This window comes from Eubalaena glacialis, chromosome 11 (assembly GCF_028564815.1).
Source record: "Eubalaena glacialis isolate mEubGla1 chromosome 11, mEubGla1.1.hap2.+ XY, whole genome shotgun sequence".
NCBI classification, from domain to species: domain Eukaryota; kingdom Metazoa; phylum Chordata; class Mammalia; order Artiodactyla; family Balaenidae; genus Eubalaena; species Eubalaena glacialis.
In genome coordinates, this window is record NC_083726.1 from 37,214,489 (window position 1) to 37,242,191 (window position 27,703).

General features: G+C 39.1%; 1 protein-coding gene across 2 annotated transcripts in view; it reads right to left on the reverse strand.

Moving 5' to 3' along the window:
- The window catches only part of TMTC2 (transmembrane O-mannosyltransferase targeting cadherins 2), a 409,124-nt gene that overhangs the window by 230,633 nt on the left and 150,788 nt on the right, over window positions 1-27,703 (reverse strand). For both annotated transcript variants that reach the window (XM_061205503.1, XM_061205504.1), the window contains exon 2: window positions 17,424-17,994. In XM_061205503.1, the coding sequence (XP_061061486.1) occupies window positions 17,424-17,994 (571 nt within the window). The remainder of the gene's footprint in view (window positions 1-17,423; window positions 17,995-27,703) is intronic.

Here is a 27,703-nt window from a genome sequence, read left to right on the forward strand (position 1 = left end):
TGGAAAAAAGGATCAAAGCCAATTTCTAATTACGGGCCTAAAATGACAGTACTGCTCATGTGAAATGACATAAGGAAACAATTATGTGGACGAGAATAGGGAATTAAGAATTTGAAAGTATGATGGACTTCTAGGAGAATCCATTTCAGAAAACCAAGTGTTAACTATATTTGAGTTTAGAAGATAATGAAAAAAATAACTTCAAATCATCAAGATAAAAGGGAGATATGAAGATATTTTAATACAAATAGATTCCTCTGAAAGGTGAAACAAAACATAGAGCCCACTTCAGTTTGCAATAAATGCTTGGTCCTCAAAAAATATTATTATAAGTACTTGGGGATCTAATCTTCTGTTCTGGCAATGAATGAAGAACTCAATATCTGCATAATAATTCCATTTTTCCAATCAGATTATTTCAAAGACAGAGAAAGTTATGATTTTACTAAAAAAAGATTAGCAATAAAATTATTTTTTAAATTATGATTAAAAATAGTATGGTATAATTTGGTTCCTGAAGCATCCCCAGAAACTCCCATATTAGGAAAATAACCCCTGGAGAGGTTAAATGACTTGTCCACAATTACACAAGCAGGTAGTGGCAGAAACTGTGAGAACCCAGGCCTCCTGATTAGAACTGCAGGATTTATGTCATTATGCTACATGGCCATACTTTTCACAGCGTGCTCCCTTTTCTCTGAAATCACAACTTCTCTCAAATGTCTAACATTTTTCAGTGGCTCGCGTGTAATTAACCCAGAAAAAGGCCACCAGCAGGATGCAAAGGTGTAGCTTCAAACAACCTTTATGTAAGTCTGATGTAAATCAGCAAATGTCTTAATGGCATATTAAATTTTTATAGAATCGTTCTCCCATAATTAACTTGATGTTGTTTCTCTTTTAAAGCTGCTCAAAAGTAAATCTACCTCTAGGAAATAAGCTGGGACATATTTTAGGATGGCCATTTCTTTAAAGGGGTAAAGAAATACTCCAAATTCTGTTCCATCTTTAAATATGTTTAGTTTGTCTAAAAATATGCTTCCTTTTTTTAAAAAAGTAAAGGTATGGAAATTGGGTCTATCTTAGATTTTAAAAGCACCTTTACACTTTGATAAAACCCCTGGTCACAGCTAAAAAAAGTCAATAACATGCACTTAAATAGGACACAATTACTTCTGCATGTGTAAGACATATGTAATACACACTGAGAGGCAAATATATGGAAAAGACTTAGAAGTACCTAGATTCCTATTTACACTATAAGCCGTTGTTACTCATTCAAGAACCAAGGGCTGCATGTACAAAGCACACAGTCAAGAAAGCAATCAAATACTGATGTCAGATTCTTACTGCAGAAAATTGCATTTGTGTAGGGGCCTACAATTTATCATAATTTTGAAAAAACAAAATAAGGATCCAAGCATTCTGACCTAAACGTAACCCCAAGGAAGATACCTTGATTCCCCAAACTCCGTAACCAATTTGTTAAACAGTAAATAAGACAGGCAAGCATATTAAAGACACCAGTGAAAACATGAAGGAGTCTCAGTAAGACTTTAACCAACTCCATGGATTGAGGTCAGAACTTTTTTCTACAGATCTTATTAAACTTGAAAATTTTTTTTTAAAAAAAGGGAAAACAACAACAACCCTACCTCTTTTAAAAACAGTAACTACAGCTCCAAACTCCCTCATTCTTAATTTCAAAATATGATTATGGTGATAGTTGCAAAAACTTGGTAAATACACTCAAAACCAACATAAACTATACACTTTAAATCGACCAATTTTATGATATGCGAATTGTATCTCAATAAAACTGTCAAAAAAATACCAAAAAAGCCCAACTTGAACTGACATGAGGCTATTTACAGTTTTTATGCCATTTATTGTAAATATTCATATATTTCCCTTCAGAAATACTAAAAGTTTCCTACTCTGAAATGCTGCCACGTTGGGGGTGTTATCTAATACAGAGTTTATGCACCATTACTTCCAAATAATTTTTTAAAAAACAGAATTACATCTGGCCTCAAAGGTTATGGGTACTGCATCAGGGAACTTAGAGCCTTTTTTATAGAAATAGAGGAAAGCTCAGATTCCAAAAACACTCTTTACAATCTTCGTCCAACAAGACCCGACATCCTGTGCAGGGTAGGACCCACTAAGACACATAGGCACTTGTTGGCATCACAACATTGCTAGTTATTCTAAGCTGTTTTATAATTTTAATGAAATTTACAGGAAAAAGTTTTTAACCTGAATTATAAAACAACCTCTGTATCACAGACTCTTCTTTTATAAAGCCATTAGGAATGCATTGCCTATACACATAAATAAGTTAATAGGGTTGATTAGCAGTGATGCGGCAATATGAAATTCGGAGCCAAACCAAATGTTTCACTGTGAACTGACTCCAGATAATTCTTTTTTGCATGCTTTTGAGAAACACCATGCATTTCAGAGGAGGGAGAGGAGCTGTAAGGGGCTTCAGAAGCAAATCTAACCCAGTCCAACCTCAAAGGAGGTATGTACAAGGCCTCTCTTTTAAATCTGTTCAGTGTAGGACAAAACCATGGTGGACATGCTATGCCCTTGCAAGCCAACGGGATGTTTATGATCAAGCTCAGAATACTCAATGACTATTTCTCTTCTGGCACAGGAAGATGCAAAAGAAGAAGAGTATCCAGTCCTTGTTCTAAAGGAGGCTTCTAAACCAACTACACACACACACACACACACACACACACACAATCAGTATTAGTCATATAATACCTTAAATCATCAGGCCACATTTTACTTGAAGGAACTCAACTGAAAGATAATGAGCTGCACTGGAAATGATCACTGGATTTACCATTAGCACTGTCTTTGAAATCCAGCTTCACTGCATGCTAATCAATTCAGGGGAATTCACTCCATCTCTTGTAAAATGGGTACAAATAATGACCCCACAGGGTTACTGTGACAGTTAAATTAGAAAACAAATGTAAATTCCAAAAGAACAGAAATTTTGTCTGTTTTCTTAACTGCTTTATCCTCGACATCTAGAAAGGTGCCTCATACCTAGAAGACACTCAGTACCTATTTTTCAAAAAATGAAAAAATAAGAAAGCATCTAGCAAACTTCTAGTCACATGACAGGTATTGAGGGAGAAAAAAATGGAAGTTGACTCTGAACCCAAGTTAAATGCACCCACATGAAATGTTTCTAAAAATAGTTAAAAACAGAACAAAATCTTGGATGAGCAGAGCTACTGAAATGCCACTGCTTTTCTGTCACTCAAGACTCTTCCCTCACCAGACTAAATAAATTTGTCAGACACGTGTGCACTTTATATGAAATTCTATTAGCATTAAGGCAGAGTGATATAATTTGTACACGTCTTATACTTCCTAGGGACTGGGATAATATATTATCCATCTTTGTATTTTTAGCACACATAAAATCAGCTATTGCATGTGGAAGTGCAGGTTATTTGTATTTAAAGCTGTTCCAGGTAAACAGCATTGGTCCCAAGACCAAGTAATACGAAAGCGGTTGATTCTTTCATCATCCTATTTGCATCTTCCATTTTAGCCAAACTTGTACAAAAACAGTATAATGGAAAGACCATGAGCTTTGGTGTCAAAACTTTGGAAGGAGATCCCTTCTCCCCTAGGCACTCTCTGAATCCTTGGACAAATTATTTCACTCCTATAAACCTTAGTTTCTTCTTAGTTTCTATCTGTAAATGAGGTTAATAATACCTACTCTCATAGAATCGAACAAAGAAATGCACAGAGGACACTTTGCTAGCACACCACGGTAAGCCTTGATCAATGGTGGTTGTTATCGTAATTACCACCAGCTCTGTGTATATGCAAATGAAGGCTAATGAATTCAAATTGGGTATTTGTCTTCCTCTTTAAAGAATATGGAAGTCAGCAGAGCCATGGAGAAGATTATACTGCAAAATGCAAAAGAATCAAAGACTACAAATTACCCTGTCCAAGAACCAGAAACTTTCGGCTGTTGCTTTGACAGCCTAAATTCAGCCCTTTTCTCACTCAGCCTGCCCATTTTTCAATTGGCACCTCTGCATTTTCTCCTTTCTGGCAATTTTACCTTCATTTTTGGAACCATCCTCACTTTGACATTAGGGTTGTCACTCATTAGAATATTCACCCAACAGTGAGAAACTAAAGTCATATCATATGGTCAGAAGAAACTTTAAGCATCTTTAAGACACGAGTGGTGTCCACCACACTCCTGGAATTGCAAGCGCCAGGGTGAATGATGATACACCAAGCTGATGAGTCTACTGCTAATGCCTAAAATTTTTCTTCTCCAAGTTTGAGCCGTGGTATCTTGGAGAGTTGGAAGAGGGTGTCAAAAAGGAGGTGCCCCGGTATTTATTACTTCTCCACCTCTAGACCAATCTCATACTCAGCATCCTCAAAGAGAAGATCCCTCTATTGAGGGGTAACCTATTCCAAACATAATATCCTGTTAGTAAAGGAAATTAACCAAATCAGGAAGAAAAATACTCTGATTTTAGTCACTTTGTGTTCAGCTTCTGGTAGCTACAAAAGTATATGTTCCTATTTAAAGCAAGCTTAAATCAAGCTGGAGCCCTAAAATGGCAACAGGACAATATTTGAGCCCTTAAGTGAAGCTAGCTCAGGGGGTGGGGGAGGAAGGGGCAGGGATAGGAAAAAGATGGGCCTGGCAAACAATAACAAAACACAAACCAACTCAATTTCAAAAGGTGCCCTGGAATTATTAACACAGCAAAAGAGAAAGAACCTAGGGTGAAATAAGAAGGGCAGAGTCTTAATTAATGACGTACTTGAGGGATGGTACATAGCAGTCCACTACAAGTCTCTAGTCTAAAGTGGCAAATAGAAAAGTATTTCCATAGTAACAAGTTTTTTATAAATTAAAGGCAGGGAAGCAATGTGCACAGTGGTAAAAGCACTGGACCTGGAGGACGAGGTACCGTGCCAACTCTATGCTCGACTTATCCTGTGACTAATTTCTGTGGGCCCCAAATTCTGTGAAAAGAGATGGGGTAGCATATGGATAGATAATTTCTAATATCCTTCTCCAGCCACAAAATCTTGTGTCTTTATGAATATCTTATAATGTTTCATAATATTGTATGGGGTATCAGATTCTCGACGTGCACCAGTGGGTCCCAAACCCAGCTATTCATCAAAATCACAGTGAAATCAGCTCTTTTGCCCTTTTCCTGTTTGCCCATTTCTGTTCCCCTCTTAACAGTAAAAGAATCTAATTATAGAAATGAGATCAGTAAGCAATTGAAACTAACCCCTGACTTATGCTCTCCTGAATGCGCACCATGCCCTGTCTAACCTGTTGATTCTTTTCCTAGTTAAAAAGAAGAATGAAGAATTAAGCTGTTAAAAAATGACTAGCTCTTTACCTGCAATAGCCCCCTTAGCAATCCTGCAGACAGATCACATGGGCAAGGTAACATCTGAAGAGACAGCCACCCAGTCTGCACGCGATGAAGAATGATGCAGAGCCCAACCTCCTGCCTTGACGATTCACTGAGATTCTCCCCCACTCCCCCATTTTTTCCCTTTAAAAACTGCCATTGGGCTTCCCTGGCGGCACAGTGGTTAAGAATCCGCCTGCCAATGCAGGGGACACAGGTCCGAGACCTGGTCTGGGAAAATCCCACATGCCGCGGAGCAACTAAGCCCGTGCACCGCAACTACTGAGCCTGTGCTCTAGAGCCCGTGAGCCACAACTACTGAGCCCGCATGCCACAACTACTGAAGCCCATGCACCTAGAGCCTGTGTTCCACAACAAGAGAAGCCACCGCATTGAGAAGCCCACGCACCACAACAAAGAGTAGCCCCCGCTAGCCACAACTAGAGGAAGCCCGTGCGCAGCAATGGAGACCCAATGCAGCCAAAAATAAATTAATTAATTTTTTAAAAATTTAAAAAATAAAAGATTTAAAAAATAAAAAATAAAAATAAATAAATAAAAACTGCCATGGCTGAGCAGGATCTTCAGAGTTGGTCTCTGGACACGAGTCGACCTTCTCCCCAGATTGCCAGTTTTTCTGATTAGAACACCTTCGCTTTGTACTGACACTTGCCTCTTGAATTATTGGCTTATGAGCGGCAAGTAAACAAACCTGGGTTTGGTAACAACAGCAGGAACTTTTAAAAAGGAGTTTCTTGGGAATTCCCTGGTGGTCCAGTAGTTAGGACTCGACGCTTTCACTGCTATGGGCCTGGGTTCAATCCCTGGTCAGGGAACTAAGATCTTGAAGGTCGTGCACCGCAAACCGTGAGGTGCGGCCATAAATAAATAATAAATAGTAGTTTCTTTCCTGCTACCTCTCCACCAGCTCCCCCTCAACACCTCAAAAACAAACTAAAAATAAGCAGAGCAAAATATTCTTACTCAGTAGCTTCCAGTTTGGGGCTATAATCTCTGGTTTAAAACAGTTTCCCCAGGAGAGGCTGATGATCATCCCAGTTTGGAAGCCCATAATGAATCCTAATCTTTAAACAGTCACCATCCCCCACCCACCCCTGTTATTACCTGTCAATTAACCCAGATTTTTAAATACTGAATTTTCTGAAATCAAAAACTAATTTTACCTGTAGACTTTTCTCAGCAAGCCCAAGTTACCAGATTTAAGTTTCTGTAAAAATAATTTGGTCTTAATGTTATTAAGACGCCTGAAACATTTCATAAAATTTTTGGCAGCCAGAAAATAGTAATGCTTTAAAAATAAAACTTTTTGCTTTCTCTGCTCTCCCTAGGAGGTAGGGAAATAAACTAAACTGTGTAACAGCAGCAATAACAACAGCAAAAAGCAGCCTCAATGTTTCCCTGAAAAGGTTTGTTATAAAAGATTCTGGAATCAGCTGCCACAGTATTGGCTGCCAGGCTGGGGAAGAATAGGAGGAGGAAAGAGATGCACATTCACCCTTAGGTGATAACTGCTTCCTCTTTCTCCAAAGAATGAGACTTGAACGCTGCAAGCTACTGCAGCTACTGAACTAATCTTCCTTACTATAAACCTTACCAAAAGGAAATATACAGGAAACAGGGTAGTGGGGGGGAGCAGACCAGAAAAGGCCCGGCTCCCCTCCACTTTCATATATATAAGCAAGAGCACCATCCTGACCCTGAAGGGGAAAAATCAGGCTATAAAAGTATGAGATGATGGCAAGATATTATCAACGGAAAAAAATTAAGGAATGAGTATGTGTACTTATTTTCAATCAAACAAAAGATAAATGATCAAATCGTGCTGTTCAGAAAAATTATCCTTAAAAAAGGTCTTCTTCTCAATATTCTTTAAATGGTCAGCATTGGTGAATAGGATAGCAAACAAGTGATTGACATTTCACCCTGCATCCCACTAGAAAAGCCGGAGTTATGCTAATTGAGTGCTCTGTAAAACAACAGACAAAAAGTTCACTACTATTGAAATGCTGTGGAAATGCAGTAAAATGCTGATGTTCATGATACGTACTACAGAAAAGGAACTTGGCTGAAGAGTGTACACTTACTATATTCATATCTGGCAATAACTTGGCAAGGCAAATATTATATTCCTAGTTCACAGACCCTGTAACTGATGTTCAATACGTTTAGTACTTTATCTAAAATCATATCATTTAAATCTAAATCTGCATGTTCCAGTCCTACAGCCTTTCCAAAATAGCCTTACTTGCACCTATACGTGAGAAGACTAGCCAATCACCAAGTCGTTCTCCAAAGTGAACATCACTTGTTTTTACGTTTTTTGTTTAACTTTTTATCACACTATGTCATGAGATTTTAAGAATGAAACTTCACTCGATGGAACACGTAAACTGGCAAATTTTTGCCTGAATCTTCAAATTAGAAAAAATAATCCTATGTAATTTGGAGCTTTCCATTTCATAAAAGTTATGGAAATACACTCAAATCATTCATGTATAACTTTGGTATAATCCGACTACATTACATAAACATGTATTCTGATAGAACACACAAAACACACACACACCCCCTTTTATAGGGGGAAGGGACTCAGTGTCTTATATGTTAAAAACTAAGACAATGCCCTCAAAAGGTTGGGTTGGTACTGCTAACAGGTATAATGACTCAAAATTCATAAAATTAAAATATTAAGGTTTTTTCTTTTTTGCTGTTTTTAAATACATAAAATTTAATTATTTTTAAGCAGTCACAAATGATGTTGCATATAATCAAAGACTATTAAATGTACTTGGTATGTAGTTATCTTCAGCAATACATTAATGGAAATTCTAGATGTATCTTCCATTTCTTCATATACTAAAAGCTGAGTCATTTATTTGTTTTTACATGTCCTTCATTTTTCTCATATTGTCCCTGCTGTTTTCTTTGAATCTTATATTAATTATAAACAAAACGACAACCACATACCCAAAGGCAGGTATTGCAGATTCCCCTATTATACCAAAGAGAAGCATTATGATCTTTGCATTTTATTTGATTTCCTGAAATGAAATGAATGAACATGTGGAGAAAGAAAGAAAGTGTCCTCTGGAACAGAAACACTGACTTCACTAATCAGGGCATAATTACTGAGGAAACATGTATTAAATTCTGAATTCATGCTATTTCACTTGATGCAAGAGTTGTAATCAGACCAACAGAGCATACAGGAGCCATCTGGGTGCTGCAGAGTTGTAAAGACAAACCCTGAGAGCAAGGGCACATTGACCTTCCTAGCACCAAATCACTGCAGACTTTTGTATTAGAAAGTGCTGTTCTTCCCTTTTGATTTCTTATTTTCCTTTTTGAAGAAAGGAATACTGTGATCAATAGGTATGAAACTGGATATAAAAAATAAAACATCACACCATGCAACCTTTACCACAGTATCATATATCACAGATATTCTAATGATCAATGAATTTGATTTAATATTCAGTTTTATCCAACCCACCTCCCACCCTGCTCACACCTTTTAAGGAATCTCTAATGTACTCTGGAAATCCGGCTTTCTATAGCTTAAGTTTCATTTGAGAAATCAACACTAAATTAGCATTTCCATTGTTCCAGGCATTTAAGACGGGAATCTGACTTCTAGGCAATGACAATGGATTTCAAATTTGTGCAAACCACATCATTTTCTGTGAAATTGACAGAACCCAGCTGAATATGAGTAACCTGATAGTCATGAGATCCCGTCAGTCAATTTGATTCCTCTGAGGCAGCAGGTTATCGAAAATTGAGCCAAGTGATGTAATATGCATCCCAGACAGTGTTATGAGAACAGCAGAGATGATTTCAATGAGACTCATTATTTATTCATCACAAGGTCCAATTTGCGTGTCATTTTCACTGACAGTGTACTCAGTTAACTGGTTGAAATTTAGTGCTGATAGGGTGTTTTATTCCGTCCTGTAAAAAATTTTTTTTCTGTCTTCCTTTGTGAAAGAGTACAAAACAAAGAGGGATTTTGTATTTGTGGCCATTCACAGTAATATCTGAACACGTTTCAGGAATACTGGAAAAACGGACATAGGAGAGAGCCCTTAAGGACTCCCTGTTTTTCTCATTAGGAGTATATAATAATATGCCAAATATTAACAGAGTAAAAAGTACGACAATATTAGCCTTCAGAAAATAACTGCTTTTCTTTTAAATGCTAAAGAACGAGATAAACACTGATAGGAGACACACTCACTGAATGAGATACAACTTCTACTCCTGAGTCTGATCCTTAGTCTCATCACCCAAGGGACCCTCTCTCAGGTTTAGGGGAAGAACAGAAAAGAAAGTTCTCCAAGAGGCAAGAAGAGCTGGCCTATACATTCTTGGGCTTCTCCCATGGACCAGTCCAAGGGCTAGCACATTTGAAAGCCATGCATCATTTCCCATCATTGTCGGGGTGACAACCTATCTTTTTTTTTTTTTTTTTAAACTGGGAATTTCTGTACTGCTCTTTTTTTTTTAATAAGTATTTTAATTAATTAATTAATTAATTTTATTTTTGGCTGTGTTGGGTCTTCGTTTCTGTGCGAGGGCTTTCTCTAGTTGCGGCAAGCGGGGGCCACTCTTCATCGCGGTACGCGGGCCTCTCACTGTCGCGGCCTCTCTTGTTGCGGAGCACAGGCTCCAGACGCGCAGGCTCAGTAGTTGTGGCTCACGGGCCCAGTTGCTCCGCGGCATGTGGGATCTTCCCAGACCAGGGCTCGAACCCGTGTCCCCTGCATTGGCAGGCAGATTCTCAACCACTGCGCAACCAGGGAAGCCCCATGACAACCTATCTTAAAAGGCCCCGACATCATTAGACCCAGTAGCTGTCTCAGTCTACCTTTCCTGATTCATTTTCCTCTCTAAGTTCCGGTGCTCTGTGTATCTGCCAAAAGGACTGCTCAGTGCTCCGCAGTAACTTCCTCTGAGAGTCCCTCTGTGTAAGGCTCAGGCTCCACTCTCCACTCTTCCTCGTCTGTCCAATTATAAATGCCCATATCCCAAGAATCCTTCGAGGTCCGCCTCACACACCTTTGCTCCTGAAGGTACTTCAGCTGAAATTCACCTCCCCTTCCTCTAAACTGCCCTACTGCTCCCAGGGCCTCCCCTCCAGCCCTCACCACTCTCCAGCTTGAATTTCAGTTCTACGCTGGCAGGCGCTATTCTCCACTTCCTACTACTCTCAAATGTCCTTCAGGGCAGAATTTTTTCGATTCCTCTTTGATTCCCCACATCACCTAACACAATGCTTTGCACAAAGATGAATCTTTAAAAAAATAATCATAATTTGTGAATAGATCACTGTCCCAGGTATTGACACGCTAATGCAAGCATTACAGAAACCTGCAAGGGTAGTCAGCTTCCCAAATTTAAAGAACTGGAACCTAAACCACAACTAGAATACAGAATCATCTTAAGTCAGCGGAGCGAGGAAGCCAACCTGCAGGAATAAAATACCCTATTAATCTTAGACTTTTTGAATTGTAAAATATTTCTGAACCTCGACTTTATTTGTGGTATTATCTGGTTAGCGGTCTTGGCAGCAGTTCGAAGTTTTGAAGTACTACAGGTCATGAATAGCAAATGCTACAACAAGTTTACTTGGAGGAAATCCAGATTCATTTGTAACTGCATGACAAACAGTCCTCCAGTTTCAATAATGCGAGGAAATACTGTGATCGGAATCGGAGCATCTTGCTATATCTGGATTCTCACAAAGTCAAGTGTAAGGCAAATGCGGGAAAAGACAATCCTCAGAAAGCAGGGACACTACTTGGAGTGGCACAGATGGTGATTAGAGACAATCAGAAAGAGCAAACATATCCTATTTCATTCAAGGCAATGGATAGGAGGGTCACATCTTGCGTAAAACCACAACCTGGTCTAGAAAGAAAAGGGACAGAGACATAAATGATAACAGATTCCACCAATGTCATCCGAGCAGCTAATCAAATAAAAAAAGCGCATGTGGATTCAATGTGCAAATACCTGCGGGCTATGCGCTGGCTCTTCTGTACACAGGGAGTCACACAAAATAGTCTGATATACAGAAGCACTGCGTTTAATGTCTTCAGTGTTCCGACAGCGACAAACCCAAACCTTCAACAGAACATAAGCCCCAACCCTCGGAAACCATTCTCAAGATAAACCCTGTGAATGGTTTGGAAACATGGGACTGTTTGTTCCTGTGGGTCTGATCACTGCACCGCTGTAGAGCTGTAGAGCCCAGCTTACATAATACCCAAGATAAAGGTAAACTTGGTCAACAAAGGCAACCTCCATCAAACACATCCTGCTTAGCATTAAAATAAAGTTATTTCTAGACAGAGATGACTTGTGTTTTGAAAGCGGCAATGCCTCCCGTTTCCCTAATAATATAGTCTCTTTATCTTGTTTACATGAAATAGAGCTCAAGATTTTATTTGAAGGAGGCTGTCCAGATAATGCACATCTTGGAAGCAACTACAGCAAAATTAATGCAGTCATCTTTAGAGAAAGTCTTAAAAAAGATCAAACTCAAAGGGCTTCATTTTTCCAAATTATTTTGGGATAAAATTAGAATTGTTACACCCACTTTCAGATTTCCTTCCTTTTTAAATTTTTTTTCCGCACCTGTAACTGAGTAAGCGATTATGAGGCTAATAAAGGGGGGAAAAAAAGATGTTTCCACATTAAAACAGTTAACAGATGTTAAATAAGCACAGAAAATGGCCACTAGGCAAGCAATGACTGATGTTGGCTAAGTAAGAAAAATGTTGCCTTTACTGATTTTATTACCCATGTACCTCCTGGGGTCATGGGAGACTTGTAAAATATTTTGTGGGCAGATAAAAGTCTAGCATTTATTTGCAAGGCTAGTGTAAGTGTGTTTCAAGAGTTCCCCAGTCCCCTTACTTAGTTTTATGTTGTCAAAAAGTAAGTGAAAATCATCTAAGAAAGGCTAAAATAATCATTTGGTGAGAGGTCAAGAAAACTCATTTTTCAACATTTTTCTGACATGCATTTCTTCCAATCCCACCTTCCAGACCTCACTAAACAGTAATGAAATCTTCACTGTAGAAAGGGGAGAGTAGAGCATTTCACTTTACCATTGCAGGCACATCTTTTTCAAAAGTCAATCTTAAACAAGGGTGAATTCAGTAATTTACTAGGTACCTACTATGTGCCAAATGGTGCACTAGATGCCAAGAATAATGTAGGAAACATATTAAAGAGATGCTGAAGTGAAGATCTAGAACATTTAACAATTTTCAAAAAAATAGTTATGAACTCTAATTTTGTTCGTACACGTTCCTGAAGATTTTATATTGTTTTCTTAGAAATCTTCCTATTGAAAACTATATTATTTCATATTATATTCAACCACATTATTTCATAAGTCATATTACTCTCTTGATAAGCATTTACTAAATAAGTTAAATGTGTTAATATTTTTGACATATTCAGAACAGTGCCTGGCAGATATAAACACTACACATGGTTACCAAATACTAAATAAAATATCTATGATTTTCTGGGTACTTACTGTTTTTCAAACACTTCACCGAAGAAAAAACTTTCCTATTTCTTTTGCAGAACTACAAAAAATTTACATGTCATATGGACAAAGGCATCCCTTGCATGAATCTTAGAAGTCAAAAAATGGCAGCCAAGACTTCTGGCCAAATTCGGTCATCCCAAGGAGATTGTCTGGCCCAAACAGGGCATATTTGTTCTTAAATTAGTAACCAATATTAAATAACAGGAGATGTCATAGAAAATCCAGATGTCTGTCTGTCTTAGAAAAATATTAACCTCTATGAAACTGAAACCTGTATTTGCTTATTGCAATAATGGGATGGAGAGAAGTACGAGTGGGAGAGCATAACCTCTAGTTCACCACAGTCCCTTCTGCCTGGTCCTGGTGTGCATTTGACTTTGGGGCCTGGATCTGATAGGCCTCTAACCTCTGACATTTCTGAAGAAATGTGAAGGGAGAAGCTGAGTGTGACTGCCATGAGAAAAACATTACGGACAAAACTATAAAAATGGAGAGCCTTGCCCCTCTGGTTTTAATAATTTCCAGCTTGAGGAGGACCACCATCTTTAGATTTTTGAGTATTTGGCTGGTTCTCTAGTTTGCCTAATAGAGGTAAACATTTGTGCACTGGATTTTTCTGTTTATATGTAAGTTATGTTTTAATAAGGCAGGGAAGTTTATTTCATCTGGCCAACTATGATAACTCTGATGCAGAGTTAATTAGTAAGATATTTAGGATGATTATTCATTTAAGGTTGAAAAGTCTTTTAATCCACTTCCTTCAGAGTCTCTTCTAACTCACCCCAGGCATAGAAATCTATTTATTTTAAAGACAGAATATGGAATTTTTCTATAACTTCCATATGTAATCTATGCCAGTGTTTATAAGCCCCATAGTCATGAAATTCTAAATGAAAGTTTTTGCTTAAATATTCATGCTTCAGCTTTAGTTGATTCCTAATTCATATGCTTTCAAACCACTGCATGTTTAAAGACTAGTAGAAATTTATCTTTTGGCCTTCTCTTTCTTGAGATAAAGAATTACAATTTCCACTGATATTTCTTCTCTCCCTTCAACTAATGTGCATTAAGTGACTTCCAAATATTGGGCACCCAGTTCACAACGAACACTCTACAGTTTCACATAATCTTCCTAACATCTCTAGCAGAGAACATTAATTATCTCTATTTCTACATGAAGAAACAGGTCATTGAACTAGTCCAAGGTGACTCAGCCAGTGCACGTTAAGATTCAATGCCTATAATTTTCTTCTCTACTGTGGAGTCATCTGACTGCTTTCTTTATTCATCTTCACACCTTCACAGTGTAAGATGACTAGACAGTCACAAATATGTCTTCTAGTCCTAGTGATTCCAGCATTTTCCGGGTGACTTACACATCTCTGGTTCTCTACACCTCAGCTGGAAACAAGGGGACTGGCATAGATGGTCTCAAGGTTCCTTACAAATCTGTAAAGTCTGTTATCCCAATGTCCTCATTAAGCTCACTGGCCCAAAACCTAAGAATGAAAGAAAAAGCTAAGTTGAGATAGCAACTATCAGATGAAGTGTTTTGCTGCCCTGACCACTTCCCTTGCCCACAAGCAGTAGCTGCCAGACAGCCTGGGCAAGTTTCCATTTGAAAACTTCTCAAGACACTGAACATTCAAAGCATTAAGTCCTTTCCCATAGTGTGGGGGACTTCACACTCTCTACTCTTATGAATTCCTTCACAGTGATGGGGTTCGGGGCAGGCTGCCGCACAATGTGCCACTTTGGCATGTGGATTATATGGAGCTGAAGACAATTAAGGCCCAACAGACTCAAGAAGAAGTTTTTACGTCCCTCTTAAATGCCTAAAAGAATTCAGTTACTTAGCCTGTGCCAGGAAGAGAGTTATTACCAAAGATAACTTTTTTACATAAGGAAGACTCTTTGGTCTGGCGTGGCAAACATTTGCTCGTCCTGTCTTCCTGTGAATCGTCTTCCTCCCTCTGAAGTTCCAGACCTCTCCCCCTTTTCCTTAGCTCAGGATGGCATAGAAACCTCAACTGCCTAACTGTTGAGGAGCTTCTCCTGTCTTTGCGGGGGTCCTGTATGCACAAAACTAAAAATTTGTTTTTCTCCTGTTAATCTGTCTTAGGGCAATTTGATTATTAGGCCAGCCAAAGAACTTAGATGGAGAGAAAAGTTTTTCTCCCCTGCACTAGTGGCACTTCTCGTTTTCTGAAGCAGCAGTTGCAGGAGTAAGGCTGCCAAATAAAATACGAGATGCCCAGTTATATTTTAATTTCAGATGAACAAAGAATAATCTTCTATTATAAGTATGTCCCAAATACTGCATGGGACATATTTATAGTAAGGAGATCAATCAGCAACTTAATCCTTGAAAACAGGCTTACAGACCTGAAAATTTCTCCAAAGAGAACCTCAAAGGTCCTAAAAGCAAGTCCTGAATTGACATACCAAGGTAATTTCCTAATTCATGAGATGGTAACATGAAAATTCTGTAGGAGAAACCACGGTGTTTCACAGGCTATCAATGCAAGGTCTTAAAACACCCCGTCTGCATCCCCAAATAGTTCTCACCCTGCATAGGACAAGGACCATGACTTAACACTTACTCTATTTGTATTTCCAGTAAAACAAGAAAACTGGCTATTGTTGATGGCATGGTTTTCAAAGGAAAGAAAAAGATTATTTTCCCTAAATTTCCTTGAGAGACTAATTAAAATCGATTTGAAATTAAAAGCTTGACTTTCAAACCATATGTTGTTTGCAAAGCATCAGACTCTAACCAGAGTTTCCTTTTAAAGTTTCAGCGTTTAACTGAAATCACAAAAGAACTTCATGAAGCACTTGATACTGGAGTTCCCTGCAGAGCAGAGGCACAGCAGTAATTACTCTGCCTCCTGCGTGTAAAAAAAAAAAAAAAAAAAAAAAAAATCATTTAAAAATAAATAAATGTTTCTGAGGACTTCCCTGGTGGCGCAGTGGTTAAGAATCCACCTGCCAGTGCAGGAGACATGGGTTCAAGCCCTGGTCCGGGAAGATCCCAAATGCCGCGGAGCAACTAAGCCCGTCTGCCACAGCTACTAAGTCTGCGATCTAGAGCCGGTGAGACACAACTACTGAGCCTGTGCACCATAACGACGGAAGCCCGGGCGCCTAGAGCCCATGCTCCCCACCAAAGAGAAGCCACCTCAATGAGAAGCCCATGCACCACAACAAAGAGTAGCCCCCGCTCGCTGCAACTGGAGAAAGCCCGGGCGCAGCAACGAAGACCCAACGCAGCCAAAAATAAATATATATATTTTAAAAATAAAATAAAATAAAAATAAAAATAAATAAATGTTTCCATTTCCCTCAATTTTGTTCTTTATTTCAATTTCTTCCCAATTGAATTCTAAGCAAAATTAAGAACTGAGAGGAAAAAAGTGGTAAAAACTAGAAAACTTGACAGCTTTCTCAGGGTCAGTATCCTAAACCATAATTCCTTGCTTAAGAGTGTCCAAAAGGATGGAGGAGCTGGCTGAGGTCCATGATTTAGAAAATGGCTGAGGTCTGCAAACACTGGTGAAGTTGTCTTTATACTTAAGTTAAAGCAAGGGTGAGTTTATTGTCAGGGAGGGAGGATGGGGAGATGGGAAGGAGGCAGTTTCTTAAGAGGTGTTGGTCCACCCAAACACACCAGCAGAAAACTGCTCAGTTCCCTTTAAGTACGTGGGATCCCAAAGTGCTTCCGTGACCTTCAGACGACATTGCATTTGAAACCACTAAGGGAATACAGAAGAACACATATTAAGCCCTGAAGCAAAGGTCTTAATTGGCCTCAGGGCAAAACTTACAATAACCACTTTCTGTTTTGACTCTTCTATTCTTATACACTACATCAGGAAAAGGTGAATATGACTAATGATTTAAGAATGTGAGTTCCCAGTGCACTGCAGAGAGGGTTGTTTTCCAAAGTCAGCTCAGGAAAAGTAGTATTAACAAATAGCAGAGAATTTCCTCTTGACAGAGTCGAGCATCTAGCTCTACGATCAGCTGTGTTATTTTTTTCAAACACCTCTTAGAGGCAATTTATTGGATTACAGGGAATTAGGGCTGAAATCGAGGAGTAAAAGTAAATAAATAATAAAGATGCATATTCTTTACAAGGCAGAATTGTCCGTCTACCCCCTTGGAAATCATGAAAATAAGTTAAGAAACCTGAGAAATAAAATAATCCGTGACTGACACCCAGTTAGTAGGGAAAGGTCAGAGAGGACACTTCCACCTCCCGAAGATCAAAAAGTAACTTACTTTAAATTCTCTTTGAAGAGGAACACATTTGCTTTTTAAATGGGGAAAAGGGACCAAGCAAGGAGAGGTCTCAGTAATCCAACGCTCAAGCACCAACAATCACTTACTTTGTAAATGGTGGGTAAGATCTGTTTCATTTTCAGCCTGTGAAAGACAAAGACGTCATAAACGGCTGAAACTGCCAGGACCGTCACTCCTTGTTCCTTCCACAGCATGCTGCATCCGGCACACAGTCCTGTCCCCAGGAACCAGCCCCAGGTCCTGGCCGAGGCGCCTCTTGTAGAACAGTGTTTCATGTAGCAGAGCAAGGAGAGGAGGAAGAAGAGACTGGCCCCCACATCGGCCCGGCCCACAATTCCTGCCACCGCCTCCGTGTGGATGGGGTGAGAGGCGAACATCAAGCCAGCCATGAAGGTCCAGTATCCATCCCCAAGCAGGATCTTGGAGAAGCTCGTGAAGAGACCAGTGACCGCCGCATGCAGGAGCACGTTGACAAGATGGTAGCTCCAGGGATTCAGCCCTCCGATGGCATGGTTCAGGCGGAAAGAAAGAGTGCAGAGTGGCCGGTAGGACTTGTGGCTGCCGCTGTGGGTTAGCAGCGTCCCCCAAAAATCATTGTAGAAAATGTGGGTCCATGGGGTTTCTGGGAGAAGGTCCTGATTAGTCTTGATAGCACGGCTAAAAAATAAAATGTCGAAACAGAAATCTAATGTAAAATACAGAAGGAAAGAAGAAAATACACTGTTAAAATATGCTGCTAAAACACTGCCTTCCTTCGTAGCTTTGTCATCACGTGGTTTTGTCATCACGTGGCTTTATGATGGGATTCCAGGTATACATGATTAATGCAAATGAGCCTTGGAGCCGGCTTTACAGGTAGATTGAATTCAGATCCTCCCCTTAATGCTTACTAGATCCGCAATTAGGGTTCTATTTCTCTCCCTCAAAAGCTTTCTTCCTTGTTTGAATGCAAATACCTTTAAAGAATAAATGCAGAGTTAAAGGCTTAACTCTTAAGGTTCAATAGAGCAGTTGCCAAACAACTGCCCGCGTGTGGCATGTTGGCTAGAAATCCAGATTTCAGGTGCCAGGTCGATATGAGGCCTGAGAATCTGCATTTTTTAAGAAAGCAAAGTCTCAGGTGATATTGGTGCAGGGGATACACTTAGAGCAAGGACTAGCCCCCCGCTAGCAGAAATAAATTTTAGGTAGAACATCTGTGCCCAGAGCAATGCTTCCCATACATGCAGATCACCTGGGGATCTTGTTAACAGGCACGTAAAGGTTCTAATTCAGTAGGTCTGGGGAGGAGGCCGAAATTCCACATTTCTAACCCTTGTAATTGTTCATTTATCTACTGTGTAAAAAAGCAAAGAACACTGCTTTGCAGATACATGAGTGTTCTGGAGACCTAGTGCAAAGAACATCTTGGCCCTATGAGCTGCTGCTATTATTATTCTACAAAGACTGTATTCTAATCTACATAAAGTCCCTTATAAAGTTCAGTTTGACCCACAACCTCTGAAATTAGGTGCACCTGGGGGCTGGAATTAAAACAGACATCAACATACATTAATAGTGGTTGGTTATCTACTCTGCCAAACACTATGCGAGTCCTTCTGCGTATATTATCTACTTATGAAAACGAGCTGACTTTTCTAGATGCTCAATAAAAGGCAGAAAGTCTGTCAAAATCAGGTTTTAAAAAGTACTCAATGTTACAGACAGTTCTCCAGTGTCTATATTCTCCATTTTCCCATACTCAGAACACCTTTAGTTTTTAGCTGGGTACATGTCTTCTGGACAAAAAATTATCATTTCCTATCTTCCCTTGCTGCTAAATATGGTCATGTGACTAGTATTTGGCCAGTGACTAATATTTGGTCAGTGTAACATAAGCAGAGTGCTATGCACTACTTCTAGAAAAAAGTATCCTTAAAAGGAAAAAGCTTAGTATTCTTCTCTCTTCTACCCCTACCCCCTTCCTGCTGGAGCACAGATGTAATAGCTGGAGTTCCAGCGGCCATCGTGACTCATAAGGTGTCCTTAGGAATAGAAGTCATGCCCACAGAGCAATAAGACTGAAGGAAACCGAGTCTCTGTCATGGTAGACCATACCGGCCCTCGGCAAACTACCTGAGTATGAGAAATAAATTGCTATCTTGTTTAAGCTGCAATATTTTGGGTGTTAGCACAGCTGAATCTACTCATCAGTGAAATCCTTTGTTAACAGAAGACCTACTGTATCACAGTGGTTTGATTTTCCATTTTGATTTTGATTTTTACAAGGCTCCGTGTATTGACTGTGTATAAATGAATTTCCATATAAATTGGCTTTTAAAATATTAGAAACAGATGTTATTCTGGATCCATTAAACTAAAACACCCTGTTATGACATTCATCAAGAGTCTACCCCAGAAGTAATTGCTTAAGACTTGATGGGTTATAATTAAAATTTTAAAGAAATATGAAAAACTGCCAAACTGCCAGTGTTGTTAGAGAGAGCTGATTTCAAGCCATTGAGAATGAAAAGCCAACTGGCCTCCACTAAACATTAACCTAGATATTGATGTGAATTTCTCTAATATCAATGCAGAAACGTTCATACTATCAAAGTCGGGGCAGCAGAAAGTTCAACAGCAAAGCACTGTGGGATAAGGCTTGGCTAATTTAGCGAGAAAAGCCGAAAAGCACATTTTGTTTAGGACAATACTTCACCCTTTCCGTGGCAGATCCTTATAGAATGGACACGCATGTTCCCTAAACCAGGTTTTCTACATGCTATTAGTTCAGCTCCATAACTAACTCTGAAAAGACTTTTTGAGGGAAAGGAAAAAAAAAAGAAACACACGTTTAAAAATCTGTTCAAAGCTGCCAGAATTTCTTATATCCGTAGCCATAAATCTAGTAATCTGCAGCAGCCAACAAGATATATGTCTAACTCTCATGAAACAAGTATTTCAAAACAAAGAACAAAACTAACAAATCTCATAATTTCATTGTGAGAAAAACCTTTGATGCGGCACAGCCCTAAATTTACACTGTAGAAAAAGAATTAAAGGCAAACAGTGTCAATAAAACAATAATAGAAGAGCAAAGGAACATCCCACCCATGTTCAAAATACACTGCACTAAGGGAGACTTCAGTCTGATAAAATTCTCTGACGGGCGTTATCTTATTATTAGCCAGGTTTTTATTTACTCGATAAATGTTACGGCAAAAGAACATGAAATAAGACTAAATTGTACTGGGCTTTAGTACATAAGTCACATCACACATACAAGTCAGTGATAAGGGATGCATTATGCATCCCTCACATCATATTAAGAAAGACACAGACCAAAAGGGATTTAATGGAATCTGAATAATCTGCCAGAAAAATGAGAAGTAAAGGTAGTCGCTCAACACTCAACATAATAGATTCTCATCTATTTGCATTTTCTTATGCAAGTCCAAAACTGAAAGAGGGGAAATCTGCTATTTCTCAGTCAATGAAAAGGCTTAACTCAAAACAAAATGTCATGCTGATATAATTTCTGATATTACTTCTGTGAGTGGGTATTGAAAATTCAGAAAGACACTAAGGAATTGGGAAATTTTCCACTCCAGGAAAGGTGAAGAACATTGAAGCAGCAGGTGTGGAAAAGAAACAATTGTAGGCAGAATTCTCCAGAGAACACAGGCCCAAGAGACTGTCTTTTGAAGCAAAAAGATGCACTCTCAAGCTTTCAAGGAGGTCTTAATCTGTTTTCAGTTTTGTTCATTTGTGGCTCTTTGTTTTTTGCTGCATTATGATTTTTCCTTTAAAAAATGTTGACAAAGGCCAATGCTATTGTAAAACGTAAAACGGATGAATGATATGACACTGCCATCCCAACTGTCCTCGTGTGGGTTTCTCTCACTACTATTTTTTCTGTCCATTGACCTTTTCAGTCATGAGCACCCACAAAAATGATGGCCATCAGTCCTTCAGAGGAGGAATGATGCTTAGATTCTCCAAACATCAAATGTCACACTCTTCCCAAGTACTTTCAAATTGTTCTACTAAAAAGTAAGTAAAGGCCAAACTCTATATTTTAAAAAAAATTTTTTTTTTTTCTTTTAGGTGATGGGTTGAAATTTGTTCTACAGGAGAAAGAAGAGCATGGCCTTTGTTAACCTGCCCTGCTTCAGTGCTACCCAAGCACACCTATCTATGCCCAGAAAGGGCAGTGAAATGCAGTGGTTAAGAAAACTGAGTCTGGAGCCAACTGGACCGGAGTTACTCCACCTCTCTGTACCTCAGTTTTTTCATCTGCAAAATAAGGATAATAACTGTACTTGCCTTATAGGACCATTTTGAGGAGTAAAGGAGCTAGTAAGCAAAAAGCACATTGTTATATGTAATATATGTAACACATGTTAGCTTCTGTCATTATTAGTATTATCACCATTAACACCAAACAACTAGTGATAGCCATCAATGCAAAATCAGTGCTCTTTCTTCATATATATATAGTCTTCAAAGATCTATGTACCATGGTTCTATTTCACTTAAAATTCCTTTAAACTTTTATGACACTCTCAGCACAAAATAATAAACATTTATGAAGTCTTACCTTGGGTCTTTAACACATTACTCTTCCCATTCCCCTCCTATCTTTTTTGACTTCTTTCCAACTCTCCTTGGTTAGCATCTCTTTCAGATTTTTCTCCCAAATGTGGATGTTTCTCTCGGTTCTGTCTCCTGACCTCCCCTCTCTCTACACTTTCCACCTCTGTGGTCATCATCTTTGACACCTGCAACTCAAGAGATGCTTTCTCCACCCACGCCTCCCGTCTGGGTGTGGCTCACAGGCCTACACTTGTACTGCCCCAGGTGACAGCCACACTTGAATGATGCACTCCCGGCTCCTCTACTAACACCAGAGTCTTACCTTTGGCCAGTTAACCTCTCTAAAGCACAGCTTCTTTACCTACAGTTGGTAGATAACAACGCTTCTCACAAATTGTTGTGTTGAAGATCAAATGAGGCAATGTTAACTTAAAATGTTTGAAAAATTACTTAGCCTGGTGTCACGGACTGATTTTTCCAGACCCCTTCTTCTTAGTTAACAATGTCCTTATCTTCCTTCTGAGAACAGGCCACATCCACCCTCAGTCCATGTGCATAGAGTGAAGCTGTTATCCCCACCTCCTGATGAAAGGTTATCATTTGATTTGGCCAGTTAGCGTACTATATCCCCCCATCCTCATTTCCGGCCACAAGAACTGACTTAGCCAGCCAGGTCGGTCGGAGTCAAAAGAGCTCCAACAATCTACTGGGAAAGGACATCCTCTTTTAAGAATGAGATGAAATCCTAGGGCTACTAAAGGATTCCCTGAAGACAGAGCCTAAGAATGAAGCCAACACAAAAAACCCAGAACAAGGAGACAGAGGCAATACTTAGTGCAGCTGGATCCCGTCGTGCCTGAAGCTAACACTGCTAAATAAGCCAATAACTAAATAAGCCAATAAGCCAATACACTAGTTTGAACTGTTATTCTGACATGTGCAACCAGAAGAGTGCTAAATAAAATAGCACTGTGTAACTATCAAGTAATATTGTTAGTTGCCCTTTCAGTATCTTCAGCTGAATAAGACTGAATCCAAATAATTTTCCTTACACACTACCTCCTTTTTCATACAAGCCCCTCATTAAGCACCATCATTCTTCCACCACTGACACTGAGGTTGTGCATGAGGGGGTCCTTCTCTCTTTGCTCCTACATCTACTTTTAAATTGGTTAAGGATATGTTGACGCCAGTCAGGATCTCAGAGAAAAATCTAACTCGCAAGTTTCCCTTAAATTCACCTCTAACTTCTCTTTTCTCCTTCCCCCGCCCCCATTCAGGCTTCCATCATTTCCTACCTCTATTGCTTAGCAGGCTTACTAAAAGCGCCTGTTTATTATTCTGTTTCTTTCATTAGGCTCAAAGTCCCCTCATTAGGCACATAACAAATATTTGTAAAACTGAACTAAATAGTCAACCCTGCCTGCTTTCATTCCCCTTTTGATCTATTATACATGCTGTGGATAGAGAAACTTCCTGAAATATAACTCTTGAAGTATAACCCTAACACCATCACTCTGCTTCACAAGAATCCCTCATCACATCCTATTTCTTACCAAAATAAACACCCTTCCCAGCCCAGCATTCAGAGCCAACCCCATTATGACTTCTAGGCCAATCTCCCATTACTTCTCTATATGCATCCTAATGTCAACCGAACTTCCCAGCTTCTAGACCTTCGCTGAGATCATTTTTTCCCTTCCTCTGCCTGATTGCTGTTCTTCGACCAGTTTACATCTGTCCAGATACACTTCAATTGCCAATGCTCGTTTGTGATGCCCCAGTCTCCCCTAAAGTCTCTCCTAGTTATTGTTGCAAATCGGCTCGATTTTAACATTGCTCATTGACACATTCCCATTAATAACACTGACTTCTTACTACCATCATCAGGGATCTTAAATGGGATGAGATGTGGAAGACATTTCAGAAGGAGTAGGAGGAAATATATGCATTGAAATCAGGGCATTTTAACAGTCCCTCTTCTCTACCCTATTGAAAATCACAACTCAACAAAATGGATTGATTCTGTCTTAAGAAAATTATTCACTCACTCATTTATTCATTCATTCTGTGATGGGCTAGACACTATAAAGGGCACTGCAGATAGAATGGTGAGTAAAACAGATGCACTGACTTTGAGAAACGGCCTAGTAGAAGAGGCAAAGATGTGTAGAGGCAATTTCACTGCAGTATGATAAATACCACTCTAACACGAAATCCTGATTGCCTTGGGAGAACAGAACAACTCCCGACGGTCAGCGGGTCAGGAGCTTCCTGGAGGAAAGCATGTCTACATACACGGAAGGGGTTAAGCAAAGGAGTAAGGGAGTTGGGATATTGCCAGACTGATGGGCAATATTTTCAAGGACCATGAGGCAGGAGAGAAGAAGGTGGTGAACTTGGGACCTGAAAAAAATGCAATAGATTGGTTTGGCTAGAGTGAAGTTTGAGGGATGGAGTGTCAGGAATCACTGGCATTACTCTGTCTTGTACTATTGTCCTTCATGGGATGGAGAGCAATGTGGCTAGACATCAAGCTCCGCAATGGTCTTCAGGTTCGATTCAGCTTGTTAGGACTTGCTTTATCTCCCCAATGCACTGTTAACTCCTAAGAAACAGAACAGTATCTTATTTATCTTTTGGAGCCTTGCACACAGTAGGCATTCAATATATATTTGATGAACTGAATTCTAACTAGAAATGATTGGTATTGATAAGCTGCACTCACCTTTTAGAAAAATTCTACATTGTTTTAAGTATATAGGGAATTATCACTTGCATCTAAAAGTAGTTCACTCACTCTGGGCACTAAACTCTGTTCACTCAATGATAATTAACTGAGAAAAACCATCAGGTTAATTGGCTTACCCAAATGTCTTTGGCACGCATTTCCCACTTAACCTATAATCCCTTCATTAGAGTCTCTCTTTAGGGATAAGCCATTATATTTAGAAAGCTCCAGTAAATATGCAAATACTTAGCTACCAGGGTAGGGAAATGAGAGATATATTGTAACATCTTACAGCCTGTCTTAGTCTGGCGAGAAGCAATGCATTTCAGATTCATAGAGGAATGTCAGGTAGGGCAAATAAATTTCGGTGTTAGCTTTCTTGGTCCCTGCAGAAATGGAAGGCACTATGCTTTAGGCATGAAATTATCATTACACATGTAACACATTCCGAAACTTATTTCCATCTTGATCTCCTCCTACTAAATTGTAAACCCTTCAACAGCAGAGATGATGACTTCCTAAGCAACTGGCACTTTTTAAAAAATGCGAATTGTCACTGTCTAGATGTTGAATGAAAAGAGGCCACAGGAGTAACAAAGAGCCTGCTGTCAGACATCCAAGGAACAGGGCCCCCGAGTAACTGCTCGCTTTGTGAGAAGGTAAGTCTGAGAATGCTCAGCCTTGTAACTAAAGGAATATTCTTAGTGGACTCCTCTTCCATCTCTTTAGGAGTTTTTCCTGTAAGCAATAAAGGAATTTTATGAGCTACATCTGACACAGCAACCCTCTCCAGTTCCCCCCACCCCCAAACAAAGAAAACTAAGCCTTCTGATTAAATGTGGCCCCAGCTGCAGCTGAACTAAGCTGAACTAAGCTGCTGGAGATTCGGATTCACTCTCTAGAGTTTCCCAAGTCTAGAGTTTGCCCAGACACTCTTCTTGTCTTAGTGGGAGAAAATGAAAAGGATGAACCTTAGCTAAATAAGTGTCTTTAGTTCCCCAAATAAATCAATGCTGCCATTTTCAGAGTTTCTACAGGAAATGGTCAAGAAAAAACTTTAAGTAACCCTGAAAACAAATTAATAATCCATTTAAAAGAAAGCTGATGATTTAAAATTAAAATTTCTGGGAATTCCCTGGCGATCCAGTGGTTAGGACTCCACACTTCCACTGCAGGGGGCATGGGTTCGGTACCCGGCGGGGGAATTAAGATCCCTCATGCCACACGGTGTGGCCAAAAAAAATTAAAGACTTTTTAAAAAAAATTATACAATTAAAACTTCCGTTACTAAAAATGTTTTTTTAAGTATTAATATGAAAAGCATTTGACAAGATTAAAGCAAAAACTAACAGCATGAGATAATCACGAAAACCATACTCCAAGCATTTAATTTCACTGATTAAAATAATCCTCTACCTTAATATTAGCTTCTTAACAACTTGAAATATTTTTCATTGCCTTGCAATCTGCATGATGAAAAACAATATTAATGTTTTCCACACAAGTATTTGTTCGCTATATCCATATCATGCCACCCTAACATAAAATATTATACTTACAATTCACCTCCTTCAAGCTGTACTAAATTGAATCAGTCTCAACTTAAAAGCTTAATGAAAATATCTTTATTCCTAGTTTTCCAGACTTGAAATTCCAGTGGTTACACTGGAAGAGGTACTATGAAGCTTTTTCACTCCCAAAAGTTTTTCACTCCATAAACTCCAAGTTTATGAACCACTTTAGTACACTGCTGTATATAATTTATGAATTTCAGTCAGTTTCATAGGTTTTCAAAAATTCATAGTTCTATAAAAAGGTGATTAAAAAAATTTTGGTTTTCTTACATTTCATACTATGTTTCCCTTACGATGGGGTCTTGAGCACTAGTGATATGTTTTACAGTATGACTGGTTCCTTATAATTCTATTTTTAAAATACTACAAATGTTTGATTCTTTTTAAGATGAGAAATGAATATGAGATTATAGTTTTCAAAAATGACTGGGCTCTATTGGACACCAGAGTCCAAGAAAGAGAACACAGGTGTAACCATGAGATTCCAAGAACACCTATTTTGTGCATGGTCTTGTTCTATGTGTTTTTACAGAATAAAAGAAGATGATGTGCTTTGTGCTTAAGAATCCAAATGCATTCTAAATAGGTAGGCATGGCAAGCTGAGAATACACTTTTTCAATTAAAATACTTGCCTATGTATATAAACATGCTGTACAAATTTCAGAACAGATATCCTAAAGTACATGGAAGTTTTCCCAACTACTCAAGTATTACCTTAAAAAAAAAAAAATCACATCCTTGAGGAGGTGTCATAGAATCTTCACTTAAGGTAAATAGGAAAAGTGCCTTCCGGCTATGATACTGCTTGGAAACCCACTAAGAGTTCTCACTGCCAGACCATGGAAGGTAGGGGGAAATTTTTTAAACCAAGAAACTAACAGTCTTTAAGAAAACAGGCTCCATTGGGAGATGCGAAGATATTCACCCACATCATCCAGATGTTTGGCTTATCTGTAAGCCTAACTCCTGTCTTCTCTGAATTAAGTCTTAACCAAATCACCTTTCTTTATTCACGCCTCTCCTTCAGCCAAACAGACTAGCCAAGAGGCTTCTTTAGCCAAATATTTGCAATGATCCTTTGTCTTTTCTACTTAAAATTTTCCACATGTTGCCAATGTATCCCTCACAGGTATCCATGTTACAATACCACCTTGCATTTGTATCATGCTTTTATATTTCCCCAAATGTGCTCATGTTCACGACTTGTCTTGAATCCTTGTCACCGCCCCGTGAGTAAGCAGATGTGGACGTGACAAGTTAGGAGTCTTGCGTGAGACATCTGCATCAGTACAGATCAGAGCCGCCCACGCTGGAATCCAAACTTCAGTTCCTTGTCTACTGCCCTCCCTATGTTACGGGCTGAATTGTGTCCCCCTAAAATCCATATGTTGAATCTCTAAGTGCCTCAGAATGTGACTGTATTTGGAAATCGAAGCTTTCAAGAGGTAATGAAGTTAAAATGAGGCCTTTAGGCTGGGCCCTAAT